General features: G+C 39.5%; 1 protein-coding gene across 1 annotated transcript in view; it reads right to left on the reverse strand.

Moving 5' to 3' along the window:
- Positions 1-26,082, reverse strand: part of SPON1 (spondin 1) — a 346,568-nt gene that overhangs the window by 314,155 nt on the left and 6,331 nt on the right. The window contains exon 2 of the mRNA XM_005290831.5: positions 20,944-21,050. Coding sequence (XP_005290888.1) covers positions 20,944-21,050 — 107 coding nt within the window. The remainder of the gene's footprint in view (positions 1-20,943; positions 21,051-26,082) is intronic.

Genomic DNA, 26,082 nt, shown 5'->3' on the forward strand with positions numbered 1-26,082 from the left:
TCCTAATTTTGAAAGTATTCAGAAATGTTGCAACTCTGAACACTGATCATGTATAAGTTCCCTACCTGCCTGACTCAGGGTTTTCTATAGTGCCTAACACCATAGGATCTACATGTGTCTCACATAAATTAAATCTGAACACTGAGGTCCCTACTGGACTTCAAGAGATCTCTGCTCTTATACCCCTCCTGGATAAGGAGGGCTTTGCTTGGGAAATATATATATGTGTAGTAATAAACCTGCTAATGGAGACAATGGAAATGCTTTGTCAAAGAGGGAGATCATGCAGCCACCCTTAAGAGTTCTCTCAGAGTATTTGATAGTCACTCCTATTTAAGCTGTGTTGGTTAAATTGTGATTGCATGACCTACCTAGACAAGCGCTGTGACAGGATGGAAACCCCCATGTCAAAATTTAAAACTGAGATTGAGGGATCCATCAATACTTGAACATGTGGGTTTGACACACTGTTTTTGAAACTCTCTTTTGCCAGAGATCTGCACAAAGGGAACACAACAGAGGCATGAGCATTGCCAAAGCAAATTCATTTAAACACCAGGTTGATATTTGCAGAAAAGATATCCTTTCAGCTCCATCTAAGAGTGCTGATATTTCAGCACAATTTAGGGGCTTGGTTTGAGGTATACACCATTCTTTTAAAGAAACTGGAAAAGGAGAGTGTGTCTGGAAAAAAACCATAATAAATGGAGATTTAGGAAGGCATTACGGTAAAATCTTTGATTTCTTTTGAACCAAGCCTGTTACATTATAACAGAAAACATTCTGTACAGCAAACTCAATTGTAGCAAATTAGAAATCACCTTTCTTTCTTCAAGTAACTCCCTAAACTGCCACATAAAAGAAGATTCTTGCTCCTATGGTTACTTGTAATAAATTAAGACAACAGTATTTTAAACATTGGTTTCCAAGTATTGGAAAGCTAAAGTCTTCCAGATTATATGGGGAAAACTATATATCTATATCTATAGATATGTGTGTGTGTATAATTTCATCATTCATAAAGTTATCAAATAAACACACGTAATTCCCCAAAGCTTTTTAGACACTGCAGTCATATTTATTTCATCCTGTCCACTTACACTGAATGACTTCTAGTAATAATTTGAAAAAAAATTATTGTTTGCATTTGAACTTGTTCTATATACTTTGAGTTATGGCAAACGTAAGGCAGGCAAAGAATGGCTTTCACCTGAGACAGGTTGGACATAGCTCTTACTGGGTCAGCTAGAAGGCTCATTTGATAGTGCTGCTGCTGTCTATGAAAGATCACAGCTTCCATTCTGATTCTACTAATGCACAAAACAAGTTCAACTGCTGCATAGGAGACAGTTAAAATTGTTTCTATCTTCTCTAGTGTCTGTGGCCACCAACTGGCATGCACCACAGTGAATCCTCTAGTAAAGTGGATGCTTTCAAAAGTAACATATGTTTCCAATTCAATGGAGCACAAAACTATGCTAAATGGTAGTGAATGAACACCCTCTTATAGTGCAGTCACTTGTTGGCGGCATAAGTTATTTTAACGCACATATGACTTTAAACTAAACTTTGACCATCTGTTGCGTCCTCTTATTGTAAAATTCAGAGAACCTAATCCATAATGATATCATAAAATACATATAAATGATTCAAATTTAACAGGGTCTTTTTTTTATTAAGCACTGCAGGGATCGTTTGGGAGAGGGATTCCCCTATGCTTTTAGTTACACATAAGGCTGGGGAAAATTACATTTCATGAATACTGTGACTTTTCTAATCAGGTGGCTTTTTTCCAGGAATTCACTGGAAGAGGTTGAATTTTGTTAATAAAATCAGAATATCATAAGGAAGGATATATCTCCAACATTTATAGGAGATAAGTGAGTGAATGAATAGTATTTTCATGCCATTATGTTATAATAACCTTCAGATTTAACTAATGATAATGTAAATCTAGTGCTGGTTTTAACCACCTAATTTATTAGCTTCTAAATGTATTTGTTAGCAATTTGCTGCAGTGCCAAAAACACAATCAAATATTCCTAGCAACATTTTCTAACATTGAATGGGCTGGGTTGTATTCATGAACAATATATTCTCATTAGTATGAGATTTGCTGTGAAATTTTGTAAATAACAAATATTTATGTAAAATATATAAAGTCTCTTGTATTTACCAACATGAATTCCACGGAGGAAAATGAAGTATAACACATGCAGTCATGAGATTTTATGGCTTTCCTTGTGCCCACACTGGCCCATGATAGCTTCCTCGCAGCAGTTTTGAAGATGGGCCTTGGAGCATTTGCAGGAGTGGGGCATAAGATATAAACTTTTCAGGACAAAGATTATCTTCAAACTGTTTTTGTATAGCACCTAGCCCTGTGGGGTCCTAATCCAGATCAGAGTCTTAAGGCAAATAAAAAAATATAAATGATCTCAGTCCAGTCCCTAGGGGTACGTATATACTGCAATGAAAGACTCAGGGCTGGCCTGAGTCAGCTGACTCTGCCCTCACAGGGTCTCAGAGCCCAGACTCCAGCCTGAACCCAAATGTCTACACTTCAATTGGATAGCCCCCTTAGCCCCCGCCCCAGGAACCAGAGTCAGCTGACCCAGGCTCTCAGACTCGGGGCTGTGGGGTTTTTAATCAGAGTGTAGACATATACCTGGTATTCACATCACAAAGCCCACCATTAATTGACCAAGGACTGAATAGGAGACCTTACAGGAGGTCTTCCAGGTCTGGATATGGGTATGTTGGTGAGGGACTTGCACTGTTAATACTCATGGCGTCACTATTTTTATATTAATAGATGGCTTCAGTCCCCAGGGCTGCAGGTCCATCAGATTTCATGAGCACTAAGGGTACGTCTACACTGCAAAGAACAGCTTGTGGCACAGAGTGCCAGAGCTGGGTCAACTGACTCGGGCTTGTGGAGCTCAGGCTGCAGTGCTAAAAGTAGCAGCATAGATGTTTGGAGCCTGGGTTCTGAAGTTATATCTACACTGCAATTAGAAGCTGTGGTTGGCCCATTCCAGCTGACTCAGGCTTACGGGGCTCAGGCTAAGGGAGCTGTTTAATTGTGGTGTAGACATTCAGGTTTGGGCTGAAGCCTGAGTTCTGGGACCCTCCCACCTTGCAGGGTCCTAGAGCCCGAAATCCAGCCCAAGCCCGAATGTCTACACCACAATTAAACAGTCCCTTAGCCCAAACCCCAAGAGTCAGTTGTGGTTTTTTAATTGCAGTGTAGACATACCCTCAGACCCTCCTCCTTCGCAGGATTGCAGAGCCTGGGCTCCAGCCCAAGGTTGAAAAATCTACACCACTATTTTTAGCCCCGCAGCCTGAGTCTTGCAAGTCCAAGTCATTTGACCCAGGCTCTGAGACTCAGCGGCACTGGTCTTTTACTGCAGTGTAGACTAAGAGGCCGTTTTTAAAAGGTATTTATGCAATGAACTCCTAATGAAATCAATTGGTGTTAGGTACCTAAAAACCTTTAAAAATCTGGCCCTAATTTTTATTATCTATTTCCAAATATAATTACAGAATTTCTATGTTTAACTTTAAAATAGTTATAGCAGAATCTGATATGTTGAAAGTGGTGGTTTACCCTAAATACAGAAATTTGATAATTATCTCTGTAGTCATTAAAATTCATAAATAATTAACATGAATACTATTTATTCATTAAAAATCAACTTTAAAATATCTTTTTATCCATTATTAACTTAATGACTCCAACTCACTTCTGCTTCTTATTGATTCAGTGGCAACAAGTTTGAACCAAAACCTTTGACTAATGCTATTGAAAGTAACAATCTTTGGCAGATTTAACTAGAATAGTAACAGTCTCAGGTAATGATGTCTGAATAGAAACACAGCTCATTTTCCTCACATGATTAGTCCTACTGCACAAGAATATAGCTATTAGAATTTGGCCATTTGATGTCAACTTCAGTAGCCTAAATGTGGCAAGATTCTTGCACTGCCTTTCAGCATGACAACCATGAACATTAACAAAGAAGTTGTTCCCAAGGTAGCAGGCTGTAGATATTATGAATAGGTAGATAGAGTAGATAATACAAACTATGTCTTTCCTTGCAGATTTCAATCGTATTTTGTTTTATTTTTAGTTAGAAAACTATAATAGACTGTCATTTTGCTGCATGAGGTGTCAATAACTGGACTAAAAATAGTCTTTTTTAAAATTTCAGGTTCTTACGTTCCCCATCTGTACAATACCTATGCTATGGCTAAACTGATTCAATTTTGCTTCAAGTAAAAGGTTAATCAAGTGTTCTGCTTATTCGGTTTTGTACTTTTATACTATATACATGGGTCATGACCAGTGTCAAATACTTTGTGTAAGCTTGAGCACAATTTCTGATTTGGACTTTTAAAGGCAAAGAGAGAGCAGATGACTACAGTGAATTTGTTCTTACAATGCAGCTATTCATTTGAAATAGATTTCCAACAAAAATGGGTACAAACAACTGAAATCCTTAAATGATACTTAACAATAAAAGTTGAAGATCAACTATATTTAGTCAGATGAGAGCTAATGCACCAGACAGGACTTAGATTGAGCTAGCACATATTTTAGACTGTGAGTATGTCTTCACTACCGTCCGGATTGGCAGGCAGCGATCGATCCAGTGGGGATCGATTTATCGCGTCTAATCTAGACGCAATAAATCGATCCCCGAGCACTCTCCAATGGACTCCTGTACTTCAGCTTGGCGAGAGGCGCAGGCAGAGTTGATGGGGGAGTGGCAGCAGTTGACTCACTGCGGTGAAGACACCGCGATAAGTCGATCTAAGTACGTCGACTTCAGCTACGTTATTCACGTAGCTGAAGTTGCGTAACTTAGATCGATCCCCCCCACACACACAGTGTAGACCAGGCCTGTGTTTGCAGTCTTTATATATTTCATTTTAGCATTTAAAATTTTATTCAGAAATATCAACCTTTATGGTTGCATAGAAAATTTTCTAAATGTGAACTTGTAGTGCTGTCTCACAGAGTCTGCCCACAGAACAACACAGTACAGTACAATATGAAAAGATAATAGCCTTTAGGATGCTTCATAAGATTGAAACTGTTCTGAGGATCAGGTCACAAACAGTATTAGCAAGTGTTCACCTTTTTTGCCAAATGATCGATTAAATCTGGAATGAAATAGAAGATTACATCACTAAGTACCATAGAGGTACAGTACTGAGGGCCTGGGTGTGTAAATTGTATGTTGACTTCACCCATAAGTGCTGTCACTCAGTCTCTTCAAAGAGATAATGACTCAGATAATTTCATGGAAAAGTGGAAATAAGCTGAATAAATTCTGCAGATGAAGTTTTAATGACAGCAAACAGAAATTAGAAATGGATAAGTAGAAAAATATTACAAATCACAGTGCTTGGGTGAACATCTGGTACTTGTTATACCCTGCTGCATAATGTAAACAATCTGTGATCATACTAAAGGGCTCCATTCACATGGCAATTCTGGTCATAACTAAGGTTGGGAATTAGCATATGGGCTTGTAACTACTGTATTTATTAACAACTGTGTTAAATTGTGCTTCAGTAATAATTATCAATGCAAATGGCTTTAATTAGATGGAGACACTGAACTCAGGTCACTTCTACTCATCTCCGGAGACTGTCGTAAAGGCTCATATTGTTTTCTTTTTACCACCAAAGCCTAACAAGCAGTTGAAAAGAGAATATGTGGAGAGGACTTTGGAAGTTCCTGACATTTTTATAAATGCATAATAAGGCATACAAAATTCTTATATCTTTATATGACTCATGACCTATTTTTCAATGACACAAGGATTTAAATCCAAGAGTCCCATCATCTGGAACATATAAATATGTGACAAATGTATAATTCAACTAGCCAGTGAATGGGTTGGCTTCAACTCATTTTTTAGCATTTACTAGATCAGAAAAATTAATTTGTTCTTGTTTATATATTCCTATCTGCTAAAGATATTCCAAACCTTAAGTGAAACCTGTTTTGTTCAGATGTCACTAAACAAAGACTTTGATTTTGTTCTTTTCATCTGGAATTAAAATAAACTGCATGAGAACATATATAAATAAGGGAAAAAATAGTGCAATAAAAATATTGTGAGCACAGGAAATATTGTCTGTTGCTATACTAATGAAGCGTTGGTGTGCAGCAATAAAACCAGCTGTTTCCTTATTGTAATCTAGATTCCCATGTGAGAATCCAAGGCACATAACTGTGAAAGTTACATCTGAGAACAAAATGTACCTAGAATCAATTAATTTCAACATATATATCACAAGTGTTCTAGTCATTTATAGAGAACAAAACACTATGGTATCTTAGCACTAATAAGGGCATAAACCACCACTGGCAGAAACTAGTCATGGGTCCAGCAGGTGGTGCTCAGATCAGGTTAAGTTTGATGGCTAGGTCAGTTTTGAGGCTGAACACAGCTATCTTCTACATCTATCTTAGGTATTTATAGAGCAGCAGTCACTGTAGTATTTACACTAGTCTTTGGAGTTGATGGTACCAAAAATCCTGTGAGTTGTACTCAGATTTCAGCTCAAAATTGTAGAAGTCTCATGAGATCAACACTTTTTTTTAAGATTTTGCCATCATAGGTAGAACAATCTTGCAGAATCAACAAAAATACAATTTTTGTTAAAAATTAACTCTACAATGTACACAGATATAAAACAAGTTTTACAAAACAAAAAAGGGCTGAAAGTAGTTTGTTAGTTCAACAAATAAATTAAAAACATCTTTGATTTTTTTTGTCATCAGTTCCAACTATCAGCAGGGGACAAATCATTTTGCAGCAGATGTGGACAGCAATTTAAATCTGGAATATGAACAGTTTAATTAGGGAAGTGTGTTCAAAGTTAAAGGAGCAGAATCATGCTAAATGGATTAAGGGAGTATTTTTGGCAGGTTTTAAAAAAATCCATAATCCCACATTTTATGCATGGCTCAGTAGGCAATGTGCCATCTTTTTTGTTAATCAGGAGTACACCTAAATCCTGATGTTTACTGATACACAACGAGAAAGAGATAGATAGAATGAAATACATAGAATTGATCCAAATCCATGTTTTATTTTGGGTGGGCCAGGATTTAGTGTGATTAGTAAGCAGTATTTGGTGGTTTTATGCTATTTTAATCTTTTAATGGAGGGCATGCCTGGCTTTCTGATATAGACTGCCGCAATTGTTAATGATGTTGGAATTAATGTTTTGTCTGTAGTCCTCAAGAAATGGGCAATACTGTTATATGATGTGCCTGCATTTTAGAATTGGTGTTAGATTTTGTTCTCTTGAAATGAATTTTATACATTTTACAAATGTTGGGTGTTTAAGGCATAGCCGCACTGTACATGCAAAGAAAGATTCCTGTTCAAACATGCTTGATTTAGGAGATACTGTGTTGACAGCAGAACCCTAGGAGACAGAGCTCCTGAGTTCTGTTCACAGCTACACTCGAAATGTTATCTGTGACTTTGAATAAATTGCTTCACAACTTACTTTTCTGTAAAATGGGTTTATAATGCTCATCTCCATAGAGATGTATTATGACACTTAATTCAGGCAAGCCCGTTGAAATCCTCTGATGGAAGGTTCTACGTAAGTACAAGAAATGCCTATTTGAGCAACTCAAAAGCTATTTTATTACCCATAAAGGGAAGCCACCAGTCTGTTACATTTGATGAAAATAAGTTTAGGGACAGATTCAAAGAACTTGACTCATGATTAATAGAACCTTATTACACGTTTGATCCCATTGACTTCAGTGGAACTACAGATGGAGCGAGACAGTATTTGATGTCAGAAAGAAAATCACAATCTGGCCCTTAGAGTTCCTCCCCAGAGTCCTCCACTAATATTACACTGGTTTTCTACAAACAAATCTGAAAAATAAATTATTCTTGTTGTGGCTCCTTTTCTGACCTGTGATAGAAGGGCAACACAATAGTATTCTAATCGCTGATGCTTTTTTCTATGCTAGCCAGGTTCATTGGCTGTTGCCATGGAATTTCAGTGTTTTATCCTGAAATTCCCAGTTTGCCACCTTAATTTCTCCCTTGCATATTCCCACCTAAGGGAATGTTATTTCTGGCCCACTTGCATAAGGTCTATAATCAAACTCCTTTGGACACGGAGTGTACAGAGTGGAAAAAACACACATACTAGCGTAGAAAATGGTTGTATGTGTCTTATAGCCAGGTCTGTTATCCCAGAAAGGAAAACCCACATCTCTTTCATATTCTATAATAAACTCTTAGGCCAATTTGGTTTATTTTGCAATAGTCACTGAAATCTTTATAGCTAATCTGGAACATAATGTTTCAAAACCAGCTTAATATCCAGCCAACTTTGTGCAGACAGTTTACAGATCTTTCGTATTATCAGTCAGGTTCAGAAAACAATCCACAGAGATCACCCTTTGGGATACTAGATATTTGGAAAAAAGGGCACTTTATAATTCCACTGTCTTCACATTACATATCCTAGTACTAAGTCAGATAGTCAAATCATTGTAAGTAAGTATGGATAACCTTTAAGGATAATACAACTAGGTTATTTAACACCCCCCCCCCCCACACACACACACGAAAGCCAAGAAACTTCACATAGCCAAATGGCTCACTGCTCAGTTACAGAGAGTTAATGATCACCTTAATGATAATACTGGGACTTATCAAAACCTGTGGTCAGGTTTTCTTCACATGCAGGATTGACATTTGGGGTAATTTACTGACTGCAATTTCCTGCTATATACATACACCTGGGGTTCCCACAATACTGAATCCACTACCCTAGCAACCACTCTAAAATATCTCCATGAAGTTCACAGTAAAATGTTCTTCAATCTTTAGATAATGACAACATACAATAGGTAACTAATTTTTGTAGGAACCTTGGACTGTTGCTTAAGATGGGTCATGGTATATAACTTTTCTCTATTTCCAGGCTTTGTTTGCTCTTTTATCTACCTCCTCTGTCCCCTTTCCCCTAGCCTTCTCCTCTCTGAAAAGCAAAAAATTAACTTTAAATAAAATAGGTTTGAGATAAACAGTCTAAACCAAGTACAATCAAGTGTAATTAAATCTTCCAGTACAAGCAGAATAGGATTACTCCTACTCTTGCAATATCAGAAAAGATCAAATAGGTTATAAGAACAAAATCTGATATGTGCCTTACAAGTCATTGGAAATCATGAGTAAATATTGCCCATTCCCTAAGGATTATATACCATTATATATTACATTTGCACAACAGTCTCAATAGTAACCCTATTTTTATATATTCATCAATTTCTTTTAAGTGCATCCTGTGAAGTCCTTGGATCCAGATGAGCTGTGCTGAACACAAGAGCAGAGGGTAGGAAAGAAGGTGGCTTTAATTTTCCTTCATGCTTCCCAGATACTGAGGTGGCTGGGGGCCAGTTCTCTCCCTGATATAAATTAGAGCAGCCTCAAGGCTATTCTAATTTACATCTATTGCCCACAGCACTGACTGGTATTCTGACACCTGGGGAATGTCCTGGCATAGAGACACCCCAAGATTGCCATATTCCCTTCACCCATGCAGGAATGACAGAGGCACTGCTTTTGTGACTCTATGCCAGCATGGGAGTCCTTTTATGGTCCTTTTTGCCACCAAAGCAAGGCCCAGGATCTGATTCTCAATCTCTAGACAAAGGCAATTTTTTAAAAGTTTGAATAAAATCCTCTTTGTACTGTAATCTTCACTGCATGGAGGAAAATATAGACTATTTCTGTTTTTAAAAATTGCCATGCACCTTTTCCACACTGGAAATTTAAAAAAATTGCTATACTTAAAAACATGAAATATTGTATGAAAATAGGTCTTAGTGAGTATTATGGCAAGGAACACGTGAAAGAAAAACAACTGATTGGGAGTTATGAACTGATTGCAAATTTGACTACTACACATATGCAGTAGAAAACTTTGGTATACCCCACACTAGAGAGGCACTGTGAGTGTATGCAACCTCTCATAATGCTGCACTTATCAGTGTATTTTATTAGCAAAGTGCTTATACCATTTTAAAAGCTTACTTTTCGAGGCTTACATGTAAGTGTCTGGGCCAAGTTAAATTACTAAAGCCACTTTTCACCCTTTTCTTTATAGGGCTAAAAAAAAGTAGGGAAATTGAATGCAAACAATTGTTCTTGATGCAATTTGCAGAGTTCAAATAAGCAAAAGTCAGGAAATTCAAGAACAAGATTCACTCCGTAACGTTAACTGGGCCATGTTGCATATATGTAGTATTTTATATTCCTATTTCTCTTGGTAAATTTCTCCCTTTTAATAATTCAAATATGAACTATAGTCAAGTTAAATATTGACATAGTGTCCTTCAGACTCATGTTTTCTAACATTTTCTTATTTTAGCTGTGCAATCTTCCTATTTCATTAATGAATATAAGAAAAAAGAACATATAATAGATATTGAGCTAGTTCCTTGGCATACCAGAATATCACTCAGCTCATGCAGGGAATGGAAGACATAGGTGATTTTATGCCACCTTTATACTCCACCCACAAGCCAAGCCAAGCCAAATTGCTCCCAGCACATGTTATAGAAGCTTCAAGGTTGGTTAATTTTAATTGACAGATAAAAGCTCCCAGGGAACTGCTTCACTGCTGAGGATCACTGGAGTTTGTAATGCTCCAACCCCACACCTCACCTAAATGCCCCAAATGGACTTCCATTCAGCAACACCTCCCTTTCCCATCAGTCCCTCATCTCCTTCCTTTTCATTCAGTTATTACTATCTTACCTCCTCTGGTTCCCCACTATCTGTCCCTAGCAAGAGTCAATTTCCTATTGAGCCTATGTCAACCAATGCTTGCTGGTGAGAAGAGCAGGTCAACATTTTTCCAAACATTATGTAAAACTTATGAAAAATGTTCAGGAAAACTGTTCATCATATTCCAACCTGCTCTATCAGGGAATAGGTTTTAATTTTTAACCACTGAATAGTGTAAAACAGAAGTCAGGGGCTTTTTTTCAGCTAGGTTGGACTAGGTTTGGCACATTCTGCAAAGTATACATCCTCAACACTAAACATAACCCAGTCTTCATAAAGGGCAGCCAATTCCACCGCTAATCAAAGATTAACACAGAACCATGGTATTGTCATCAAGCTGCTTTCTTCTTCCTAGAATAACACTTCTAATAGTATAAAATGCAGTGTAAGGAGGGACAGCAATTCAGCAAAAACATCCAGATGTGGCATACCATTGGACACTGAGAAAGTCTTTGAAGATTAAAAATGCAGTCTTATAACTTATGGGCTTACTCAGAGGTTTCCCCACCTTCCAAACCCCTCAAAATATATACCTGACATTTTCCATCCCTTTTATCTTTAACAAACTTCCTTAATTAGTGTGTTGGATCATGGATTTAATGACTGAATAGTCACTTCAGACTGATTTCTCTACTGCTTCTGAATTTACCTTTGATTGGGTCAAGCTGCACATGTATCTTAGTTTAATTCACTAGTGTGGGGTGAGGCTGTCATTAAAAAACCCACAACCTCATGAAACTTATCTGGCTTTATAATAAACTGGAAATTAAGTCCATGCTTATTGAAAGATTCACTACAGTTTGCAAATCTTTTGCGAGAATCTGGCAAGATTTAACATTTTGCGTCAAAACCAAGTGATAATGCACTGTTTCATATGCTTACGTGAAACCAGATGACTGACTGAGTTTCAGTCTGAGGTTCTAGAAAGAGAAATGTATGGAATACAAACCCCTGTGAAGTGAATCCCATAATTTCACATACCTCTGGGCAAGATATTTTTTCCTTGTGTCCTCATATTGGGATACAGAATAACAATATCTCAATGTAACTATGTGATGACATGACACAGCTTCATTATAGTACTTTCTTTATAACAGGAATTCACCTCATTCACACAATCAACTGCCCACCACTCTTGTGTGCTACATTTTGGTTCTTTAAAAAGACACACACAGAGGAATTCCTAACTCAAAGACTCCATAAATCAGGAGCCATATACAGACACATTATGAGACTCACTACCTCTGAAATTAAATGTGTCGACTATTTGACCACACAAACAACCCAACACAGCACTGTAGCTCCGCTAGTGAAAAATAACCATTTCTGTAAGGTCCTGTATAATGTGATGTAGTTTTCCAGTTTGGAACAGTGCCGTGGGAACTTTAATGACCACAAATAGTCAGCACCTCATTTTCATGCTCCGTCAAATGACAGGAGCATCAGCAGCACTTAAGCCCTCAGCACCATTCTGGAGCATTGGTTCAATACAAACTCAGAGGGAAAAGTCTACCTACTAAATCACCAATGCCCCATCCTACAATACCCAGTGTTTACCTCGTTGGTTATCTATACGAATACTGACGGAGTCCAATCCTACTTAGCTTGTGAGATATGAGAGGCTCACAGCAAAAGATAACTGCACATTTTCAAAATCATCTCATATGTTATAAATTTAACTTTTATACATGGAGCACTTTTAAGGACACATTTAATTCACTGAAATGTAGAGCCTGATTCTGTTCTCACACTGGCTTTACACTCCTTTGATTTCCACTGCGTTCCTCCCAATTTACACTAGTGCAAAGGAGAAGACAATCAAACCCATACAGTTGTAGAGGGAGGACCACTCCTGGAATAGTACTGTGGTGGTTGCATTTAGAAGCAGTTTACCAAAAGGGGTTGGATACACAGGGCCGGCCCACAACATTTTGGCACCTGAGGCGGGGAGCTCAAATGACGCCCCCATGTCCCCTCGCTTGGGCCAAAACTTTGAAGGGTCTCAATTCTGCCTTCTTCCTCTTCTACTCCTCTCATGGTACTGCTCTGCTACCTACCCAGGGCCAGCTCCAGGCACTAGCTGAGCAAGCAGGTGCTTAGGGTAGCCAAGGGGAAGGGGGGGCACGTCGGGCTCTTCGGCAGCAATTCAGCGAAGGGTCCCTGTCCCTCTCGGAGGGAAGGACCTGCCGCTGAAGAAGAAAGCGGTGCGGTGGAGCTGCCGTCGATCACGTTTGCGATCATGGCTTTTTTTTTTCCTCGCCACTTGGGGCGGCAAAAACCCGGGAGCCAGCCCTGTACCTACCCCAATAAAGAAGAACTAACAACTTAAAATGCCTTGTTCAAAAATTTTAAGTAACACTTAACTTTCAAATGCCTGAACAGCAAATGTAACTTTTCTTGTCTGCAAAGTAAACACTGACATTTTTATCTGTTTGAATAATCAAAGTGGTGCTTTCCGTGCTTTCTTGGTTGCAAAGATTTGAACTGCTTCCTGAAGGTCCACAGTCTGGGCTAGCTCGTGCTCTATTGAGATGGTTGCAAGACTGACCAGCCTCTCCTGTGTCATTGTGGAGTGTAGATGTGTTTTTATTAACTTCAGCTTGGAGAAGCTGCGTTCTCCACTAGCAACTGTTACAGGAAGTGTTACAAGTATGTGCAGAGCAACAAAAGCATTTGGAAAGAGGGTGGTCATCTTATTTGTGTACATATATTCCAGAACAGCCTTTGGAGTTGATCCTGCTGAAATGTATCTTGAAAGTGCTTTCAGTTCATCACCTAAATCGCTTGCATCAATATCGCGCATGTCATCGTGTGTCAACACTGTCCCTGCATTGCTGGTGTAGGTCTTCTTCAGGTATAGTGAGGAGTTTTGGAATATCATACAACATCCCAAATATACTGCTGTGTTCCTTGAGCTGCATGAAACGTTCTTGAACTCACTGTATTCACAATCTAGCACCTAGTTAAAGAATTCAACTTTGCATTGTTGTTTGGGGTCTCTTATGGGATTATCCCGTGTCTCGTAATCAAAATGTCTTCTTCTTTGGTGACTCTTGTATTCTTGAATGGATGGGAAAATAGCTTCAGGGTGAAGTTCCTCTGCCAGCTTCTGTGAACTCTTCAGAACGTTTTTGAAATCCCTTATCTGACCAGTAAGACTGTAGGTATGACTTTGCTCCAGATATATCAAGGTCAACACCTTGGAGTCTCTTACTTACAACATTTATTGCAAACAGTATGTCATGCCACAACACTAAGCCACACAGAAATTTTAAGTTATGTATGTCTCTGGTGATTCCATTTCCCTCTGCCACTGTTCTCCCACGAACAGTTCCTGTCATAGCATTATCCTCCATAATGGCAACTATGGCATCATCTATCTTCCCAATTTGGTGTTTGATAGGAGTTATCGTCTCCATTCGACTTTCCCATTGTGTGGCACTCAGTGGTTTCAGTGTCAGTGTCAGAAAGGATGTTCCCAGATGTTGCTTCAAAATCTGCCATCAATGAGTTGATGCAGAGAAAAATACATAGATGCCTTGAATTACATTAAAAAATTCAGCAGCATCACTAGAAGCTAATGCTGCATCACTGACCACCAAGTTCAATGAATGAGAACTACATGGGAGAAAAAAAGCTCGAGGGTTTAACTCTCGGATCTGTTTCTGCACTCCTCTGTTCTTTCCTCTCATGTTGGCACCATTATCGTAGCCCTGACCTGTCATGTCATTTATCGCAATTCCCATATCTTCCAGCTTTTTGAGAAGCACATTTGTCATATCAGCTCCTGTAGTATCATCAATGTCAATAAATTCTAGAAAATGCTCTCTGACAGTCACCATTGCAGGGACATTTTCACTAGGTTCTGTTGTTGTTACAAAACGCACCATTAAAGTCATTTGTTCCATATGGCTGATGTCAGGTGTGCAGTCCAGAATAACAGGGTAATATCTCTGCCACAATCTTCTGTTTGACTTTTGTGGCCAGTAACTGTATAATCTCATTTTGAATTATTTTTCCAATGTAGTGGTGTGTGTACATTTCTTGGGTGGTGACTCTTCTTAGATGCTCCTGGAGTACAGCATCAAATGCAGCCATCCACAATTTTAAGGAAATTTCTATTGTTTGGCACATACAGCTGATCTGAAGTGCCACACAGTGCTAGGTTTTGGGTAGCAAGCATTCTCACAATGGCAATGAGCCTTTTCAGAACATTTTGTCAGTAAAGAGACTCTGATACAATCTTCTCCTGATGCTGATCATCTATGGTGACCTTTAACCTCAGTCTCATCTCAAGCTCTTTCCACCTATGGAATGATCTCTGGTGATTTGCTGCCTTCTCATGGCATGCCAAATTTCTAGCCAGATTTTTCCAGTCCTTTGTTCCTGTAGAACCCAATGTGGCTGGAACATTAGACTGGAAGAGTTTGCAACAAAAACAGTATGCAGCATTCTGGGTTTTTGAGTACATAAGCCATGGCCTCTCCACTTTGTCACCATTGGGGATTTCACGCCAGTAAGGTGTTGGATTCAAACTTCTATTTTCATTGTCTTTGGGGAACATGAAGTTTTTCACTTGCTGTGGCCCATGCAGTACAAGGAAGTCCCTCAGACTACTGCTCAAGTGGGTCCACAGTCCTGGATCATCTAGACTTAAGGAACTAAACTCAGCAGCAGCTATTTCTTGCGCCTCCACCACACTCTTCTCTGATCTATGCTTTTCTTCAGGAATGTGCATGGTTACATCCATTTGCGATGGAGATATGGATGCTGCAGTAGCTGCCAAGTCACCTGCACTCTGACTAACTGGAAGATCAGGCATCTCCTCACCACTCACATTCTCACTGGGGCCGGAAGGCTCGCCGTGAACATTTGTGTCTATGTATCTCAGGATAGCTCCTTCCTGCTTAGATAGAAAAGCTTCCTTTGCTTTCTTTCTTTTTCTGAATGCTGCCCCAGAGGGGCGTTTTCTTCTTTAACTCATGACTGCTGTTCTGTGCCAGCTATAGTGGCTCTCAACACTCAGTTGAAGGGGACAAATAAGCAGGCTGGTAGCAGTGCGTGAGTGAGGGAAGATATCAGCGTCTTAAGGGCCTAACTGGCTCCTACTACTTCAGTTGACTGCCTGTTCTCCTCAAGTGGGTTCAGGGAAGCAGTGGGAAACAGGAAGCTCCCTCAGAAGCTGGTGTTAATCAGTCCAGGCTCCTGGGGGTGCTAGAGAGGTACATAAGCGGCTCCTCCTCCTCCCTCTCCCTGCAGCTCCTGCTGCTTTCTATTATTCCCTCTCACCTTTTCTCCTGGCTGCCTGTTATGTCTCTTGTGCCCTCCTTCCTCCAGCACAGCACTCCACCATCTCTGTGCTTCTAGAGCAGAGCGAATACATATGCACCAGCAGCAGACACAATTTTCTATACTCTGTGTCCTAGTAGCGCCCCCCCCTCAGTCTGGCACCTGAGGCGGCCGCCTCAGTTCACCTCATGGTAAGGCCAGCCCTGAGATTCTTGTTTAAAGTGCCTCATTTTGCTCACTTATTATAAAGTAGATTTAGAGTAGTGTGGCCTAAACTATAAACTTGGATCACTTTCAGCAATTGATCTTTATTCATGTGATTAACATCAGAGTAGGATTAGGGTCAGGCGACTGCCTAGGATGCTGGAGTTGGTGCTTGCCAGGCTCAGGGTGCTGTTTCTGTTGTTAGCGACAAAAGGGAAAATAGAATGTTTGAAATAAAGTGTTTCAGGTATTCCATATGTGGATTAATTTTTCACTAACCTCCTAGAATGTTCTGGACCTTTGTAGAATTTCACAGAACCTTCCAGACTTTCTGAGAACTACATTTTCCTTGAACCTCCTAGAATGTTGTCAGCCATGCCCTCGCAGGTATATAAGGGGCAGGGCACTGCCAGTCAATCAGTGAGATATAAGAGTGAAGTGAAGTGAAGTGAAGTGAAAGCCCAGCTGCGATATTGTGAACCTTGTTTTATTGTGTAATTGTGAAAGTGTACTAGTGTTTTAAGACTTGAAAAGTTCAAGCAACGACTAATAAAGGACATATTTAATGAGACGAAAGGGGTATCTATCGAACCCCTATCTATGCAACAATATAAAAGAAATACTGTTACTTCGTTTGCCAAGTCACAAGTGGTGAACGCAGCTTTTCGAAACTCAGGCTCATTAAAACATATCTTCAATTGATGATGGCCAATGAGAGACTGCCATCGCTTGCTATTTTATCGCTTGAAAATGCCATTGGCCAGACCTCTCTAGCACTGTCCTTCACTTTGCTTGGGCAAAGGCGAGAAATAAAGAGCTTTTGCACTAAAGGATTAGGGTTAGCATTCTAAAGCTGTCACCTACTATACCACTATTTAATACCGGTCCATTCAATGTTGGTGCACAGTTCAATTTCTTCATGTTAGTACATTTCAGTTATTCTTAAAAGTTTCTATAAGCTTAGAGGAAACAATATTTTTATTTGCTTATATATGGCATGAATAAAAACAGATTTACAGATCCTAGCACACAAATCTATCATTTTGTATGACAGGGATAAATCATGCATGCAAACTGTGCATCAATATTGTGAAATGGGCTACAAATGCAATAAAAATAAGCTATTAAAAAGTTTAAGAAATAAAGATGCTTCTTGCATGGGGCCCCATTTGGTCTAGGGCCACCCCTGATTAACGTAAAGATAACCAAAAAAAGTGAAGAAAATACCCATCCACCTCTTGCATTGTCCAAGTAACAGCTGTGCCATTTATGAGATCAAGACCCTGTTGATTAATGATTAATGAAGTTTGACCATATCTGCTGAGTTACTTAGCCTACAAAAGTAAATGAGCCAGAAGAGGATTTCAAAAGGGGACCCCTGCAGACTTGACCCAAGGTAGCCATTTACTGCAGCAGAGGAAATGCTTGTGATTTTCAAAGTGCTGGAACATCAACCAGATTGGAGCATGATTGCAACCACTGAAAACAGTGGTGGTGCCTTTATTCTCTAGTGAAAGATTTATTAATAATCATCATAATTCTGACTTATTCACTCACTGAAAAGAAAATTAATTGGAATGCCTGACTTTTTATAAAGTTACACAGCACTGTAGTTTGTATCCCAAATGGAATATTATTGACATCCTAGTTTAACTTGTGTGCTCTGTGACATTTTTCAGGATCTGCTCTCCACCGCCCTGCTGGCAATGGGCATTGCAGATAAATAACACAGAATCCTTATGCAGATTTGTTTATTTTAAGCAGCTTACAACGGATAAGCTTTTGCTGCCATTGTAATGTTTTTTCAAAAGGGTCTTAAAAATAAAAATTATGGCAACTCAATTTTTCGAGGATTAATATATTATCTTTTATTTTTAAAAGATTCATTTATTTTAGCTAGCATTGTTGTTGTTTTTTCTTTCATTCCTTGTTTATTTTATGAGTGCAATAAAATATTCCCTGTCTAGTTCTCCCCTAGTTTTGCATCATTTATTGAGATTATTCACCATCTTGTTACTCCAGTTTCATGCCAGCATAACTCCACTGAAACCATGCAACATTGCAGTGGTGAAGCAGGCCTCATTTAATTCTTAACTCTCCTCGGATATGTATTTTCATACAATAATCCATGGCTGCAGTGGAATCTTCACCGGATTATACAATGTAGATACAATTTCCCCTCATGTACATTATACATTTCAATGCAGTCCTTCAGGTACAGTATGCCAATGGATTTCACAATATTAACAATGAGGTGTACATATTTGTGAGGGGAAAAAAGTATAAGATTCGTCCCATTATGGATATACTACAGACTCACATTTACGTGAATGAATATCTTGTTTCACGACTTCATTACATTTTGCACAATGTATACAAATGCATCATGTTTCATAAATTTGGTTATGATCCTGTATTGGAATCTACTAGCATGGGCACCACGAAGTAAGTGGGACTCTTCATGGATGCTGGGGGCCACACTCACGGTCCCGAAGCAGGATCAAATCCTTTTGTCTGATTTTGTTCCCACTTTTTTTTTTTTTTGAGAAATATCCCATTTTCTCTCATTTTAAAACAGAAAACATTTGTTGTATCTATTCTTCACACAAACTGTCTTGCACATAGTTTTTATTTCCTTTGCAAAACTTTTGCTCACCTCTGGTGACTTTACACCATAGGGCAAGACATGGTGCAAACTTGATACAGCATTTAAAAAGTCTCTCTCTCTGATTGGTCGTAACTAGCCATGACACAGGAATATATGTCAGTCAAATCTATACTTAAATCTTTTATGAATGCAGATATCATAGTTAGTTGCTAACCTGAGGAACAGCAGTTAATAGTATCTACGCAGGGGAAAGAAGACAATGAGTACTGTTAGTGCCACAGAAATATGAATTTAGTATGCACCACTTTTGAAATATTCATCTGCCAATTAAAACGCTGATTTCAGCTTGCCAGCAGTATAATAAAACTAATTAAACATCTTAATAATCATCCCTCCACTGAGATCCATTAGATGTTTTTCAGCTATTTACAAATTTCTATTTGCTACCCTCTCTTTACTGGCTTCAAAATTGTTCTCCATTTCTGCAAAACTGAGTGAGTTTCTGATTCTATTATGCTGCAGAAATGCACTTTGCATTGAAGTCTATGCTCAGGCATAACTTCCCACACTGGCCAGTGATGGAGAAATTAATTAGATTATAGCTTCAATGTGATATTAAAAGTGGGAATACAACTAATTGTAGAAAGAGGAAAGGAACCTTTTTTTAAAAAATGGTAATTATTAAATGAACCACAGTAATTTGTACTTCCTAACTAGTGGATTATGCTTTATTTGAATCCCCTTCTTCTGTCCAAACTGAGCCAAATATTCCTTTCCATTACATGTCTTCATAATTGAAATCTCTTCCAAGTCAGCAGCGTGCCTAGGAAGAGGCTTAACTCTGGGGGCCAAATTTTAGGATCAAATCAACATAATGTATTTCTAGGTTTTTCTTGTGAACTGCACAAACAGAAGTCTGAAATCCACTGCCAAATATTCCAGATATGAGGAAATAGGACAAATATTAAATATATTGAATATGCTGGTGACATTTACTGTATGACAGCACCAAAATAAATTGTAAGAGGGAACAGTGGTCTGACGCTGACATCTCTTTCCTTGTTACTTACCAAAAATAAAGTCTTTTGCATTTCTCTCTTTAAAATATGTGTTTATTCTTGAATGCTAGTTGCCAGGATAAATGTTTTATTAATTTATTATTATTATACCTAGCTATCCTTGTCATCCATTCTATTAATTGTGCACAATATCATCCATAATAATATTTCTATGCTGAAAATTCAGTACCAACAGCTCAACAAGGAATCTTGGACAAGACTTGCATGATTTCTGTCTAATTTAAAAATGTAATACTTATTCTTACTTTTGTGCAGAATTATCTTAATGTAATGTGGTTTTGAAATAACTGAAAGGATGCCAAGTTTCAAAAGAACCCTAACTATTCTCTGATATACCTCAAAGGGCCAGATTGTGATATTTTTAATCATGTTAAATAGCACTTTCCCCCATTGACTTAATTGGGACTATTCACAGAGCAAGTTACTATTCAACATATCTTTATCACACTCGAACATGTAGATAGTAAGATGGTTACAACCAAAGAAACTACCAGGAAACATTAGCTGTATTTGAAAGAGATATATTGTAGGACAAAAACATGTAAGAAAAGAAATATAAAAGGTGAAATGTATGGATTAAACCACCACCGTATTTGAATAGCAGGATGTCCAGCCCAAACTCTGATCTATTATGCCCTGATTCAGCAAAGCACTTAAGCACAAGCTTAACTTTAAGCATGTGATGAAGTTCTATTGAAGTCAAGGTTTAAGTGCCTTGCAGATCTCCTGAAGAGCATGGGCAGAATGCAAAGTAAATTTTGCTGCCCTTGCATCATGCCAAGGACCGCAGAAATGTTCATGCGTATACATCTTGCATTCTTTAATGTTAATAATGGCTCCTCTTTGAACCAACCACACAGTGGGGTGGAGCACTGAAGCCATAGGTCAGGAAGGAAGTGTCACTCACCTGAAAGGTTCCTGCATGATCTTCTTCTTTGTCTCCCTCTTTGCCCTCCTTCAGAGCAATCAGTGTGAATCCACGGAAGTAGGCTGGAGTGGCAGCAGAAAGGGTTACTTAAGCAAAAAAGAAAAAAAATAGTTAATTGTGAAATCAAGAACCTATGTATCAGTTTATTCTACAGCTTGGTCTAAATATTTGTGTTAATTTGGTGCTAATGAAAGCTAAAGATTAATATAGTACAGCCAGGCAAAGTGCAGGAAGGTTCAGTCCAAGTTTCCATATGCAATTCTGCCAATGTGTCTCAGTCTTAATATGAAACATTGCTGTTATTTACAACCCATGGATTTTCTTAAAAATAGACTGTCAATATGCTAAACTCTTGAGGGAATTTTGCTGCAGAGATGTAACTACTGAGGCCTGTCCCCACTAACTCAGGCTCTTTGCTGAGCAGGGATGTGGCCCCTGACGTATACCATGTTTCCTTAATTTTAAATGCAAAATAAGAAAAAAATTAGCCAAATCTCTGAGTCCAACTGAGCAGGGCCGGTTCCAGCTTTTTTGATGCCCCAAGCGGCGAAGAAAAAAAAAGATAAAGCCGCGATCGGCGGCAACCGGTCCTTCCCTCCGAGAGTTAACCAGTCAAGGTTAACTACTTTCCATTGCCCTCATCCTGGGGCAAAACACACCACAAGCATAATTTACCACTAGAATTTACCCCAGGAGACAGTTCTGCTAGCTATGGATTAACAGAGCACAATGGACATTAGTAAAAAAAAAAAAAAAACCCTCAAAAGCACCCTTACCAATGCTCTAGCCTGCCCAGGAATGCCCCACACTTCAAGTGTCTGTGGAGGTGATTGTGCGCTTCAGAGCTGGCTTCTCTGATTTCACAATCCCTGGAGACTTCTCCTACATTGGGAGATTCCCCAAGTCGCCTGTTAGTCCATCTTTCTATTTTATTCTCTCCCATCCTACCTAAGTTCTTATGCTGTCCTCTTCACCCTTGTATCTGACAACCTTCCAGCAGTGCCTTATGCAAAGTGACCAACATCTGTCTCTCCATGTCTTTTATGCTTCCAGACCAGTGCAAAAGGAACAGATTTGTGGCTCGATAACTCTAAAATTCCTTTCTAACTTTCTCCAAACTTTCCAGAAAAATTCTACCCTGGGATGAGACATGGCCATGTGAAATTTCAGGGAAATTGATTTCTTTTGGGGGAAAAAATAGGTGTTTGAAAACTGGGCTTGCCCTGTGAGAGTAGCTTCAACTTCAACTATGAAGCAGATCCTGTCATTTCATAATCTACCTTCACACCCTTAAACTCTGGTTGGCACCATACTGAGGCAAACCCCTGATTCCTTGTGAACAATTCCCACCATCCATGCCACTACACAGTAGAAAACCCATGGTAGAATCCCTTTGATGCAGATAGGCCATCAGTGGTTGAAATGAACGTCTGAGAGTGATAGGTAAAATTTAAAGGGTTTGTATATTAGAATTTGTTCAATGTCCAAAAGTGGAGCTGCTTATCTGGAATATAGGTAGCTCTCCTTGATCTGGAAATTAGTCTAGAACAGTGGTTTTCAGCCTATTTAACATTGTGGGCTACATATGCAACTCTCTATATATTTTATGGGCTACATCTACATAATATATACTACCTATGTGGCCCTGAGGATGTCACATGGGCTGCAGCAGTGTGTTGACTGGGCCATAAGCGACGATGGGCTGAGAACAGAGCCGGCTCCAAGGTTTTGGCCGCCCCAAGCAGCCAAAAAAAAAAAAAAAAAAGCCGCGATCGCAATCTGCGGCAGCAATTCTGCGGGAGGTCCTTCACTCCGAGTGGGAGTGAGGGACCGTCCGCTGAATTGCGGCCGAATAGCTGCACCGGCCACCCCTCTCCGGAGTGGCTGCCCCAAGCACCTGCTTGCCAGGCTGGTGCCTGGAGCCGGCCCTGGCTGAGAACCACTGGTCTAGAAATATCACAAGGACAGAATTTATCAGATGATTTCCAGCACTATCTAGTATAGTTAGGTCAGAAAAAAGAAAAGAGTAGGTTTTTGGGAGGATTTCTACCTACCTCCTTCTGGTCAGGCATGAAGAAAGACGGATCAGAGAGAGGAACAAAAAAAACCCAAAAAATAAGTTAAATGAGCTAGTCTGATTTCTGGAAAGAGCTAGTCAATTAGAGCAGTGGTTCTCAACCTGGAGGTAGGGGGTACATCAACTCATTCAGATATTTGCCTAGTTTTACAACAGGCTACATGGAAAGCACTAGCAAAGTCAGTACAAACTAAATTTCATACAGACAATGATTTGTTTATAGTGCTCTGTATACTGTATCAGTGTTTCTCAACCTGGAGGGGGTGTCACAATTTATTTTATAGTTATATGGTAAAAATGAGAAATTAAGCAGTTTTTCAGTACGTGTGTTGTGACAATTTTGTATTTTTATGTCTGATTTTGTAAGCTAGTAGTTTTTAAGTGTGGTGAATCTTGAAGTACGCAAGACAAATCAGACACCTGAAAGGGATACAGTAGTCTGGAAAGATTGAAAATCACTGAAACAGAGGAATTAATTTGAAAATACCTTTGTGAATATATGTGCAGCATTTGGTTCACTATGATCTAGGAGTTTGTTTTTTTTCCAGAGAAGAGCAGAATATTGATCAACAAATTAGCTATTCCTGAAAATGTCATGACTTTTAGCATAATTTTGTATTCATTCAATGGAACTTAATTATCAGACTGCAAACTCTTTGGGGCAGGGACTGTATTTTCATTACATGCATGTAAAGTGCCTAGCACAATATGGTCTCAATCTCTGACTGAGCCTTCAGGCACTATGGCAATAATAATCATAATTCTTATACTCTTGTCAGTGCAGAAGGCCAATGGGCATGGGGGGTGGGGAGCTGACAAACTTTTGCAGCTCTAAATGATAAATGTAAATGAAACTCTAGGACCAGATTCTCAGCTGGAGTAAACAGATGCAGCACCACTGAAGTCAATGAAATGCACCCATTCACTCTTGCTGAGGAACTGATAAGAGTCTAATTCCCACAAAAATTATTGATATGTAGCACACTTTCCCATGGATTAGTCACAATTCAAGAGAAAAATATGACTATATCTTAAATACATAGTTATTTCAGCAACATCTAAGTGACCATGAATTTGAGTAGAAAAATCCAATTGTGGGCTGACCTTGGACATAGGTAATATATACAAAATCCATTTATATCCTTGAAAAAGAACGTTTTCCACATTTTAAGTCCTATTCTGCAATTTTTGACTTACATATAGCTGTGGTCTATTATCCTGTGGATCTCACACACAACTTTTATTTCTCTTTGGATATTGAAAATGAGAATTTGAGTATGGGGCAAGTTTTGAATGACAAGGGTTATGACAAACTGTGAGTGTAAATTACTACTTGTGGAATGATTGCCTCTATCTTTTCAATGGGATTCGCTACAGATGCTGGATTTACACTGTAACACTTATGCCAACCAACCTATTCCACATAAAGACCATTCATAACATAAGCTCATAACTTGTTACATTAGAGAGAAAGAGATTTCTCACAAAACAGAGAAGATGGAATCAAGACCAAGCTGATTGGTGATTCTTTGTTTCTGATTGGTGACACTTTTTAGTTACATTAATCCTCCTAATAAAGCCCATTTGCTATTTCTGTCTCAGATTTTTCAGGCACCAAAAAGGAAGGAACAGTGACAGTTGTTGTGGAAACGGTTTTGCCTCCCAAGGAATAAGAGAAATATACTAGTATGCACATAATGACTATGGCCCCGATTCAAACAAGGTGTCAAATCTATCCCCATTCAAGACAACACTTAAATACGTACTGAAGTGTTGTCCTGAATAGGGATGCTTTCCTGAATCAGTACCTATACATTTTACAGTAGCATTTATTACATAAACAAGCATAGTATAGTTAATATCCAAAGCAACAATAAAGCATCTATTACATTTTAGATTCTATATAAATAAGAAGAATCAATTAGCATTCTTTTTTATTTTTTCCCCCTCTGTGAAATTAGGACTTGTCACAGTTTTTGGGCTGCTGATGGGAGCCTCCTACTGTATGGACACTGAACAATCCTTCAGGTGCCCCCATTTGCTTACACAATAGATCCTGTGATACAAACGGAGTTACATAGTCCACTTGTGCTTGGATGGGATGGGGCTCTTGGCCCTTTTTGTATATCCTCAGATTCCATAACCCAAAAAGGGGCAGAGGATAATGGTATCAACCACCTAATCAGCTTGCCTTGGGACTTACCTGGCTGGTATACCAGTGTTATTGTCTCCTTGTAAGCATGGGTGTGGGGAGGGTGCTTGTAAATAGCCTTTGTGAGGGCAGTTCTCCTGAAGGCGTCCCAGGAATTTCCATTGGGAGCTGTAGAACCACCATCTGCTCTCTCCCAGAACTGCTCAGCAACTGCTGGAAAATTCCTGCTTTTAAGTCCTTATTCTACCCTGGATATGATTGACAGGGCCCAAGGGATGGGGCCAGCATTGCCAATGGCAGCTGTGTAACCCCTTCATCATTGGTGTTGGGTTTATACCAGGAGTTCTCAAGCTTTTTCTTTCTGAGGACTCCTCAACATGCTAGAAAAACTCCAGGGTCCAGTGTGGGGAGGGGAGGACTCGGGGCTCCGGGCCAGGGATGGGACCCCTTGGGCATAGGCATAGTTTGACTTCTATTGGGGGGGGGGGGAGAGGCAAGGACCGGTGGGGCTTTGGCCACCTCTGTACAGCAGGGTCCAGGGTGGCAGCACCACCTCCACCCCCTGACTCACCTCAGCAGGCCACCCGCCTGTCTGGGGCTGTGCGCCAGTGACTACTCCCTAAGGGCTAAGCTGGGCCTAGAGCTGCCTGGGCAGGTCTGACTGTCTACGTGAGCAGTCAAAGAGGGCTGGGAGCTAAGGAGCAGCCACAACCTCAGGCACCAGCAGCAGATGGGGGAATGCCATGACTGCCCACTCCTTGGCACCACCGTCCAGAAGAGCAACTGCCCCACACTGCCTGGCTCCAGCTTCCTGCCTAGGACCTGGCCAGAGGGCAGGGTCTAAGAGGGGTTGGGGAAGAGGAGGTGGGGGAGCTGCCCCCAGGACTGC

The sequence above is a fragment of the Chrysemys picta genome, chromosome 4, assembly GCF_011386835.1.
Source record: "Chrysemys picta bellii isolate R12L10 chromosome 4, ASM1138683v2, whole genome shotgun sequence".
Classification (NCBI taxonomy): Eukaryota; Metazoa; Chordata; order Testudines; family Emydidae; genus Chrysemys; species Chrysemys picta.